Source organism: Petaurus breviceps, unplaced genomic scaffold (genome assembly GCF_028583685.1).
Source record: "Petaurus breviceps papuanus isolate PSGF00001 unplaced genomic scaffold, PetGlider_PUasm1.0 77, whole genome shotgun sequence".
NCBI lineage: Eukaryota > Metazoa > Chordata > Mammalia > Diprotodontia > Petauridae > Petaurus > Petaurus breviceps.
The window spans coordinates 313,889-325,452 of NW_027186492.1; the positions used below are offsets into that span (position 1 = coordinate 313,889).

General features: G+C 40.9%; 1 protein-coding gene and 1 pseudogene across 1 annotated transcript in view; one reads left to right on the forward strand and one right to left on the reverse strand.

The window, feature by feature from the left end:
- RASGRP1 (RAS guanyl releasing protein 1) overlaps positions 1–7,604 on the reverse strand; it is a 119,528-nt gene extending 111,924 nt beyond the window's left edge. Inside the window, exon 1 of the mRNA XM_069105718.1 lies at positions 7,448–7,604. Within this exon, the coding sequence (XP_068961819.1) occupies positions 7,448–7,488 (41 nt within the window). The 5' untranslated portion in view covers positions 7,489–7,604. The remainder of the gene's footprint in view (positions 1–7,447) is intronic.
- Positions 7,605–9,318: 1,714 nt separating this feature from the next.
- Positions 9,319–10,020, forward strand: LOC138175371 (piggyBac transposable element-derived protein 1-like; annotated as a pseudogene).
- Positions 10,021–11,564: the final 1,544 nt, after the last annotated feature.

Consider the following 11,564-nt stretch of genomic DNA (forward strand, 5'->3'; position numbering starts at 1 on the left):
AGCAGAACCGGGAGAACATTGTACACAGCAATAGCAACATTGTACAGTGATTAACTATGATAGATTTAGGTCTTCTCAGTAATACAGTGATCCAAGACAATTCCAAAAGATTCATAATAGAAAATGCTATTCACCTCCAGAGAAAGAACTATGGAGTCTGAATGCAGATTAAAGCATACTATTTTCGCTTTTCGGGGTTTTTTTCCTTGTGATTTTTCCCTATTGTTCTGATTCTTCTTTTACGACATGACTAATGGGAAATATGTTTAACATGATTGTACATGCATGACCTATGTCAGACTGTTTGCTGTCTTGAAAAGAGAGGAGGGAAGGGAGGGAAGAAGAAAATTTTGAATATCAAAATTTTACAAAAATGAATGTGGAAAACTATCTTTGTACCTAATTGGAAAAAATTAAATACTAGTAAGGAAAAAAGAAGATACAGTCTGCTCTAGAGGAGGTTACAATTGAAAGTAACTAGGTGGAAAGAGCACTAGACTTGGAGTCAGGAAGACTTGAATTCAAATATTACCTTAGACACATAGTAGCTGTGTGACCCTGGGCATATCCAATTAACCTCCCTCTGCCTCAGTTTCCTCATTTGTAAAATGAGGGGGTTAGGCTCGATGGCTTCTAAGGTCCATATGATCTAGACTAAGAGATAAAGCATATACATACATGAGATGATAAGTCATGGGAGAAGAGCCAAACACCAACATAGAATAGAAAGTACAACTAAGTGCTATGAGAGGTGAGAGAAAGAAGAATCTCCAGTTAAGTAGCCTGGATAAGCTTACTGGATAGGGTGGGCATATGGCACACTCATGGTCACTTAAGTAAGAGAGAAAAACAAAATCTGAGGATATCTGTAGATTTCATTTAGATAGTCTGTTTAAAGGCTGACATGGAGCTTCTGCATTGAGATGTTGGTAGATGTTTAACAACTGGTTTTCTGGGAAAAATGCATACACAAGACATTTTAAAATTTAATCTGCATCATTAACATTTTCTTCATCGCTTTGTTAAGTCTGGATGATAAATCAAGCCCTGATTTGCCAATTTCCAAGGTATAAATGGGGCAGCTAGGTGGCACAGTGGATAGTGTGCTGGGCCTGGAGTCAGGAAGACATCTTGAGTTCAAATCTGGCCTCAGACACTTCCTAGCTGTGTGACCCTGGACAAATTACTTAACCCTCTTTGCCTCACTTTCTTCATCTATAGAAGGAGTTGGAGAAAGAAATTACAAAACACTTCAGTATCTTTGCCAAGAAAACCCCAGATGGGGACCTGGAGAACAGGACACGACTGAACAACAACAAAGGTGTAAATGCTCACACTGAGAATTTAACAAATGGCTCCCCAAAGCTGGTTGAACCTGGGTTCCAACACAATGCAGAGCCTGTGTCACTGAGAGTGGCTCAGGCTAGGATCCATTCAATCAAGTAAAAATCAATAATTATTTACTGAGCACTACAGTATACAAGATATTGTTATGAATAATTTTTTTATTCAACTTTGCCTCTCCAGTGTGAAAGATCTTAGGAAAGTAATGTTAGTTCTGAGGGATTCAGTCAGGTTTATAGCCATTCCTCCTATGGACCCACTCCCTTTGAAAATCTCTCCTGAATTGTCTTCTTCCTGATATTCAGGAGGCTTCTGGGCTCCCTCCCTATCATGACAGAATATTTGAGTATAATATATTATTATCATAAATAGAACATAATTAAGAAGATAAATCTTCCAGGGAAGGGGGCAGTGGTGGGAGGGATAGGGGCAAAAATGAAACTGTTCATTCCAAAGCCTAATAGAAATGGGGAATCCCAGTAGCTCAGCTTACCCCTGTTAGTGTAAAAGAAATGCAAAGTAAATGCATTGGCTACACAATTCGGATTGCTTGTCAGTTTCAAATATTTCGTCCCATCCCATCTCATCCTATCATGTCCTCTCCCATCCATGGGCCCAGATAACAGAGTTGGCTGAAGTGCTGTTTTTCATCCACCAATTTAACACAATGAAAAGGAAGCAGGGAAAGAAGAGAAATAAAAAACTGCTGATTAGGAGGAGGCAAGGAGAAATAGGAAAAAGGAATAGAGACACAAGAAAACAGGGCCAAATCCATTTTCCATTTGCTTTTCATTCCTGTTCCTTTTGAAAGAGGTCATTCAATGGGTCATTTTCTCCAAGTACTTCTTCCTAGGTGTTTGCTCGTAAAGGAATGTAAAATAATAATATAAGAAGTTTCATTCCAGCCAACTCACTGTGTACATGGGCAGCTAATTAAAGTGGGTGGGTTGCTACGATTTGAAACTCCCAGTCTGATCTCCCCCATTTCTCCCTAGGAGAAAACTGACAGAGGTAGGATGTGAAGTCCCCTCAAGGTCCTCTCCTTGACCAGCAGATTCTGATGGTAGATGAAACAGATATAGATGGGAGAGTTTTCAAGGAGAGACTGCAAGTCCCCATTGTCAGGAATATTATAGACAGGATCTATCAAGAAGCAGAATTAAGTGCTAAGGAACCTTCCAACTTGGAGATTTCATGAATCTAAAAGCATATGAGTACAGGATTATAATTCAGATAGACTGAGTTCAAATCCTAGGCCTGACACTAATGAATTATATAACTTCAGATAAGGCCCTCTACCTGTCTGTCCCATGCATCAGTTAAAGAATTTGACTCACTAAGTTCTGCGGATCCTTTGAGTTTCAAAATAATGAGAGGAGGGAAAAACTACTCAGATTCCATGAATGAAATAAGGATCTCAAATTGGGAGAAAGGTATGAAACTAAAATTCTTTGAATATGCTTCCTCTTCTGTTAAAATAAACCAAAGAGGGGCTGCTAGGTGGCACCGTGAATAGAGAACTGGCCCTGGAGTCAGGAGGACCTGAGTTCAAATCGGACCTCAGACACTTAACACTTACTAGCCCATGACCTTGGGCAAGTCACTTAACCCCAATTGCACTGCCTTCCCCCCTCCAAAAAGCAAAACAAAACAATCCCCCCCCTCCAAAAAAAAATCCCATAGAGTTGACTTCATAGAGAGGCTGCTAAAGATAAAGCCTATTTAAAATTCTGCCTTTCTCCTGAATATTACTTCAGCCTTCAGGAAAACTTGATACTTTGGGGAAATTATAATCAATTTCTGATCCTCCAGAGCTATCTAACTTTCAATTGGTCCACCCTGTTTTTTTCACCTGCTTCCTTCTGACCATTTCATTGCAGACCAATTTCTTGTCAAGCAAAGGAAAGAAAAAAATGCAAATCAAACCACTTTGTGTTATGTGAGCAGTTCTTGGGAAAAGTTTGGCTGGGAGAGAAGGTGGTCTGTGATTAATTCTGTCAATTGTGTCAATCAAATCAAGGCAAGAATTGTGGTCAATTCTGGGTTCATCCATCATCTAGCACACACTCATTCTATTCCAAATGCTTTGCAGGATGGTGGAAAAAGGGAGCATCACTTCTAACCAGAGCTGAAAGGCACTTAATCCAATGCTGTCATTTTACAAATGAGGTCCAGAAAGGTTACATTTCTTGCCCATTGTCACACAGATAGTCAATGTCTAAAACAGGGATTGGATTTCAGATCTTCCTGTCTCTAAGTCCAATACTTTATCTACTATACCATCTAAAAGATGCAGGGTTTCTGCCCATTAAGTCTTAGTTTCTACATATTTGATTAGCCATTCATGATAGTGCTACGGTTGATGAGAAGGGAGTTCAAAAAGAACTTTAAGAAGAAATGAGATAATAACAAGAAGAAAGGAAAAACTTCTTGGGAGACTTTTCTCAGCTGTTATTTTACAAAGAAATTTTATAAAGAGAATTGTATAGGGAGTAAATCTGGGACATGGTTAAGAGTGATGATGGCCTGATGAAGGCCAAAGAGGCTGTCTTCCTGTCATGGCTGGAGGAAAACTGGAGAAGACAGAGAACAGGATGGAGAGGCCTTCTTTCTTGATGGATTTGTCTTAACCTTTATCTTGTGAAGAGAGTAAAGTACATTCCTAAGAAGAGACTTGGCTTGGTATCTTGAGTGAACTGACTGATGGACCTCTGTTTCCAGAAATAAAATGTTATCTGCAGTGACAGTGATGATTAGAGGTATCCACCTTTCTCACAGATAAAATACTGTAAACAATTGTTTATGTCTTTGTATTCTTATTGATTACATTGTTAGTAAATTATATGGCCAGTAACTTTAATGTTCTGTTAATTCCAGGAGATTAGGAGTTTTGACACAGAGAGATAAAAGCAACTGCTTATGGGGAGCTTTCTCCAGCTTATTAAATAATATATAATTGATTGGGTTGGGGGCTCTGAGATAACTGATTGATGAGAAGAAAGTTGAAATTTTATCAATTAATGAGAAAATATACAAATATATCCCTGGATTACATTAGACAAGAATACATATGGTAATGAGGCTAAGGGTTGACCTACAAGTCAGTGTGGTTGACTCCATAACCTCATTACCTATGCCTTACACAATGAAAATTTATCATACTAGACTGTGGTCCTCATGACATCCAATAGACTTCTGGGCTACCACCCCCCTATCAAAATATTCTCAAGAAAAGAACACAGCATTTGCCTCAACACAACATAATTCAGATGGCAAATTGACTATGATCCAGGGAGAATCACACAGTATACCACAAAGCTAAGTAGAAGTGACTTGGGAATTCCCCATACCTTAACTCACCTCATTAGTGTGGAAGAAATGAAAAGTGACTATATTTGCTACTCACTTTGGATTACCCGTAGGTGTTGATTATCTATTTTATCTCTATCCCATCCCATTCCTGGCCCCAGATAATTGAGAGTTGGCTTCAGTGTTTCTTCCTCCCACGTCTTTAGTACAATGAGAAAAAGCAGATCTAGCCAGGCAAAGTAATAGAAAAAGAAATTGTTCCCCCTAATTCTTATCCTGTTTTACATTGAAAACATTAGGATAATAGAGAGCTCTAGTCAAGGTTTCATCTTATTTGGCCTAGCAATTTCACTCTGGTAATGTTCTCCACAGTCATTGATAGGAGAAAACTGTTTATCAAAGTCAAAAGAGACCTATAGGTCCAGAGACTGGGAAGCATCAGGGGAGGAAAAACTAGGAATTCGAAGGAAGTATTTAGGGAGAGGAAGGATCTTCAGTCATTTCCACCTTATTGATTTAGAGCTGCAAGTGGCCTTAGAAGTTACATGATCCAACCCGTTATTTTACAAATAAGGAAACTGAAAAGTTAAGTAAGAAAAGTTAAATGACAACAACTACAAATAGCAAGTTGCTTAACTATGATTTGAACTCAAGTGGTCCTCTAACTTCGAATCCAACACTTTTGGAAGGTGAAAGATGAAAAGCAAAATATAGAGAAATGTCTGGGAAATACAGAAGATCTGTAGAAACTAAAGAAAGTTGGAGCATGATGGGCTGCAAAAGAAATAATAAACCTCAATGACAAAATTCAATTAGGGGCCAAGAGGGGAAAAAAAAAAACCTGGGAAAATTGACAAGTAATGAGTTCCTTACACTATGAATCAAGAAACATGGGTTCTCTTGCCACTGACTCACCCCATTTGAGACCTCATGACAAATCCCTGGATCTTGCTGTTTTCTCCATGTCCCCTTTGTATGACATGACTGCAGATAACAATACTTTTGTAAAAATTTACAGAATGTTTTAAACATCTTGCTTTGTAAGACACTAAGGTGGTGAACCTTCTAAGTATAGACAAAAAGATAGTTTCAAAGTCCAACGCACAAAGGACAAAGTTAAAATTTTGGTGGAATTTCTTGACTCCTTCCCTTCCACCACACCAAGATAGCTAAAAAACCATCTGGAGACTGTGGTACATTCCAGAAGTTTTAACAATCTACTCTCCTGAAGAACACACTTTTAAGTTTAATCTGATTAATTTTCTTCATCAGTTTCTTAATTTTAAAGGACCAATAAAACAATAAATCAAGCTCCCTAGTGTAAATGTTCACACTAAAGAATTAAAAGTCTGCTGGCCAGAAAATACGAACTGACTCGTTCACATCCCTGAATTTGGAATAAGACACCTAGGTTCACTCACCTGTATGAGTAACCATGGGCAAGTCACTAAACTTCCCTGAGTCTTATCTGTTAAAAAAAAGGGGTTAGGTTCAGTGGCCTCTAGGAGTTCCTTCCAGTTCTGAATCAATACTCATGATCAGCTCTCTGGAATGGGGCAGTAGGCTCTCCTAGGAATAGTTTGGATGGACGGAATACCTTTCGGTCTGAAGTCCAGCCCAGGAATCTGGGAGGTGGACTGTAATAGGAAAACTGAAATTCCCACAACTTTATTTTCAATGGATAGTGAAAATCTTCTAAGTCCTTCTTCCAAAGTGTCCTAACACAGGAGGGCTGTTGGTAAATTGATACCTGCAGCAGCTTAAGTTGCCAGTGGTTTTGGGGGTTGTATTTGGGCGCCACCAGTCCGCTCCCAGGCTCCAAGACAGGTCACCCTCACCAAAGTATATTCATGTTCATTCTTTCATCATCCTCCCAGGCTGTAAAAACTCTTCACAGTTAAGTACATCTGAGTAGTTGCTAGTTAGGTAAAAGGCTGATAGGTTTCCGTCAATGTTTCTCTATCTCCCTTCATCAGATCGCAATCTTTTTGAGCGAGGGAGCTAGATATCCTGCACTGCAGCACAAACCCCCAAGGATTCTAAAAGTTAGAAGTTCAGGGGGAGGGATCTAGGTCCTGGTTCCAGATCGGTCCGATTCGCTAGCTGCCGCCAGATGGCGACGTTTGGACCCTGCGGGTGCGGCAGGTGCGGTCCATGAAAACTCCATAGGGTGAGAGCTGGACCCGGGGTTCACTTAGCTCTCTAAGTGACCGGGGAAAGAAGGAAGGACAACAGAAGAGCAAAGGAGGGTTCGGAGAGGGGGCGGGCGAGATCAGAGATCCGCGCAGTGATCCTTGGCTCTGATCTTGACCCTTGCCGAAAAAGTAAAGGGTACTTCGGCTAAGTCTGGTTCCCCGCCTGCATCCCGCCACCCCAGAAAGCTCCCCATTCCCTCTCCATTCCTGAGTGGGGCACTGGGAGTGGAAGACGCTTTTGTGCTTTTCGCGTGACCTCTGTCCCCTCGTCCCCTCAGCCCCCGGGGCTTCAGGACAGATGTTGCTTCAGGACAGATGTTGCTACCGTACCTTGTGCCCACCACCCCCATGCAGCATCTTCCCTAGAGCTCGGGTAGGGGAAGGGAAGGTGAGAGTGGAGTGGCGGGGAAGGGATCGTAGGGAGGGCGGCTCTTGATGATAGCAGCCCCAGACAGCAAAGGGGCCCGAAACAAGAAAGTTAAGTGCCAGGCGTGGGTGCACTTGGCACGCGGCGGGCTGACTGTCAGGGGGCGCGGGGGAGGGCAGGGAAGGGGTGCCTAGCCCACCGCAGTCCAGCTATCCCGGGGTTACGCACTTACCGCGGAGTTTCTCTCGACTTCCCCAAGGTGCCCATGGCCATGGCCCTGGCGCTTGGCTGCCCGGCTCACCTAGGGAGGCGGGGGCAGGGAGGCGCGGGGCGCGGTGCATAGCTGCCTCCACGCCACGCCACCGCCTCCTTCTCTCTCCTCCTCTCTGGGCAGCTTGGGGAAGTCGAGAGAAACTCCGCGGTAAGTGCGTAACCCCGTGATAGCTGGTCTCTCGCGCTCTCTCTCTCTCTCTCTCTCTGTCTCACCACACCACCTGACACACAGTGATGTTATCTCTCCTGGTAGAAATAGCTGCTTTTCTACTCTTGATTCTCTGAAACCTCTTCAAGTTCCCCGGTATTGCGGCCTAGCCTGGCTCTTTCACACACATACACACGTACGGAGTTCTCTCTTTCCCCTTCCCCCTTCTTGCTGCTGGGGAAAGGGGAAGATAGGCTTCCTCTGATACCTAACTTTTCAAAGGAAACTTCAGTCCAGATCACCAGAAATATGCCCCACTTCCCTGACCAGATTGCAGTACCAGTCTCTCATTGGTCTGTGTTTTTTTTTTACTTGTAGAATGCAGACTGCCGGAAGGAGTCTTATTTCTCTTGAGGCCCTTACTCCACTACTAGTGTAGCTCTACATTGGATACTTTTTTTGGTGGTGGTGGTCTTCACCTGTGATTCAATCTGTGTGGGCAACTCCCAGCAAGGAAATTCCCTCCACTTCTGCAGATGGGCAACTGTTTTGCAACTTCCAGCCACAAAGAGTTTATTGGGTGATTATTGAGAGAGTAAGTGATTTGCACAGGGTGACACAACCATAATTTGTCCTGATTTGAACCTATGTCTTCTGTACTTGAAAGCACTTAACAAATTCTTTTTTACATAAGTTGAAAGGCAAATTAGGAAAGAACCTATTGATTGAAAGAACCATGATGCCCTAGGAGGGTTTGTGATACTCAATCTCAAGATGTCAGAAGACTTTTCTGTCCCAGTTCCAGAAGAGCAGAAGGAAGTTTTGAAAGTGAAAGAAGAAGACCGTACTTGGGAACAGAAATCCAGCCAACCAGAAAACAACTCTCTTACCCAGAAGATCTTTCAGCAACTTTTCAGACGGTTTTGCTACCAGAAGAGAACCAGGCCTGGAGAGGCTTTGGCCAACTATGGGTGCTTTGCTATCAGAGACTGAGGCATACAAAGGAGCAGATTATGGAACCATTGGTGCTGGAGCCATTTCTGACTATCCTGCCCCAGGAGCTCCAGGTCTGTGTGAAGAAACATTTTTCACAAAACAGAGAGGAAATAATTATTATGTTGGAGGAATTGGAGTAACAACTGAATGAACCTGGATAGCAGATTTCAGTTCTTGCACAGACTAGAAGAACATTCAGACAGAGCATCAGGTAGCATCCCAGGAGACACAGAACCTTGAGGTGAAGTGTGAATCTCAGTATCCCCATCCCCTACAAGAGAATGCCCTGTTTCTCAGGTTTCTTCTCATCATTATGGGGGACTTCTCAGAGACCAGACAGTGGTATCAGTTTTTAACTCTCCTCAATCCCAGACATCAGTGAAGACTGAGAAAGAAGCCCAGTTCCTTGTTTCAGAAGACTGGCAATATTTTGACCCAGCTTAGAAGAATACATATTACAATGTGGCACTGAAGAATTTTAGGAACCTTGACTTGCTAATTAATCATGATTAAAGATGGAACATCACTTCCAAAGCAAGACATTTCTAAAGAAATCAGCCCACAGGAAAAGGTCTCTAGTGTCCTTAAAAGAGATTGTTCACCTCAGATCCTTGTTGGTTCTCCTGTAAAAACTGAAACAAAAAAACAACCCCCCCCAAAAACAACCAACCATAAAAATTTTGAATACTTTTGAAAACTGTAATCCTGAGGATTTATGGTCTAGAATGCATATCTCATCAATGGAATCTGCTGCAAGTGACATCACATGGAAAAATAGGAAAAAGACAAAGCAAGAGTAAGTGAATTGCTACATGGTTGTACATTCTCTGGTGATTCTGATGTTGATAAAGAAGGTGAAGACGAGTCACACCCTGCCAGAAAGAAGCAGAAAGTAACTGCCCTTACAGAGAGGAAATAGATCAAAAGAGACATTCAGGCCAATATTCCAAGCTGGTCAGCACTGCATTCTGGAATTCTGAATCTCAAAAGTCAGAAACTAAATTCAATTGAGTTCTTTGAATTATTTTTTGATGCTGAAACATTTAAGTTAATTGTTGATGAAACAAATCATTATGCTTCTCAGAAAATGTCACCTTGGAAGTTACAGTTCAGGAAATGAAGTGTGTTTTTGGTGTTCTTTTGAGTGGATATGTTTGTCATCCCAGGAGAGGAAGGTACTGGGAAACTTCAGATAAAGAGCAGAGTCTAGTTAGCAATGCAATTAGAAGGGAAAAGTTTGAATTAATATTTTTTTCCTTTCTTTTTAGAGGGCCATTGGGGTTAAGTAACTCACCCAAAGTCACACAGCTAGTAAGTGTGTCAAGTGACTGAGGCTGGATTTGAATCCAGGTCCTCCTGACTTCAGGGCTGGTGCTCTATTTACTGCACCACCTAGTTGCCCCTTGAATTAATATTTTCATACCTCCATTTTATAGATAACAGTTGTCTAGATCAATCAAATTGTAAAATTGTAAAAAAAAATAAACTTTTACAAGTTTACAATATTGAAGCCTTGGGGCAGTTAGGTGGCACAGTGAATAGAGTACCAGCCCTGAAGTCAGGAGGACCTGAGTTCAAATTTGACCTCAGACACTTGACTCTTAACTAGCAGTGTGACTTTGGGCAAGTCACTTAACCCCAATTGCTTTACATACCCCCTTAACAACCCCCTTAAAACCCCAAAACTGAGGTCTCTTATAGATAAAATTAATAACCCCCCCTAAATGTTCCCCTGGAGGAATATCATTGCTTTAATAAATCAATCTGTGAATGTTTTGATAGTGTCCAATTCTTAAATGGCAAACCTATTAGAATTGGTTATAAAATATGGAATGGAGCAACTACCCAGGGTTATTTAGTTTGGTTTGGACCCTATCAAGGTGAACCAGTCCTGAAAGCAAATAAAGATCATGATCTTAGTTTAGGGAGATTAGTAATAAACTTTGCTGAAGTTCTCTTGGAGCCAGTACAGTATCCTTATCATACACGTTTTGACAACTTTTTCACAAGAATCAAACTAATATCAGTTCTGAAAAAGAAAGGAGTGAAGGCAACAGGAACAATCCCTGATAATAGGACTGAAAAATGTCCTTTCATGAATGCAGAAAATATGAAAAAAAGAAAAGGGGGTCATTTGATTTCAGAGTGGAAGAAAAGGAACAGATAATTTTGTGTCATTGTAATGATGAAAATTCCATCAACCCATGCTCCAATGCTTTTGGCATAGAACCAACCACTGAGCCAAGTAAGCTATTCCATTGGTGAAAAAATGAGTTTGAATAAGTCAGCCATCAATAGTTAAGTTGTATGAAGCATGTAGGTATGGTGTTGCCAAAGATGGATCAAAATATTTCCAAACACAGGATAAAAATTAGAAGCAAAAAATCATTTTTCAATTTTGGTAAAAGCTACATTATTATTTTTAATTATTTATTTTTAGTTTTCAATATTCACTTTTATAAGTTTTTGATTTCTAAATTTTTACCCTCCCTCCCTTTCCCCCTCCCTAAGATGGCATGCAATCTGATGTAGGGTATACGTGTACAATCATATTGAACATATTTCCACATTTGTCATGTTGTGTAGGAAGAATCAGAGCAAAAGGAAAAAACCATGAGAAAAAAAAGAGAGAAAACAGTGTGCTTCAATCAGCATTCAGACTTCATAGTTCTTTCTCTGGATGTGGATAGCATTTTCCATCATGAGTCTTTTGGAATTGTCTTAGATTATTGCATTGCTAAAAAAAAAAAAAACCTAAGTCTATCAGAGTTAATCATCACACAATGTTGCTGTTACTGTGTATAATGTTCACTTCACTCAGCATCAGTTCATGTAAGTCTTTCCAGGTTTTTCTAAAGTCCACCTACTCATCATTTCTTATGGAACGATAGTGTTCCATTACATTCATATACTGCAACTTGTTCAGCTGTAC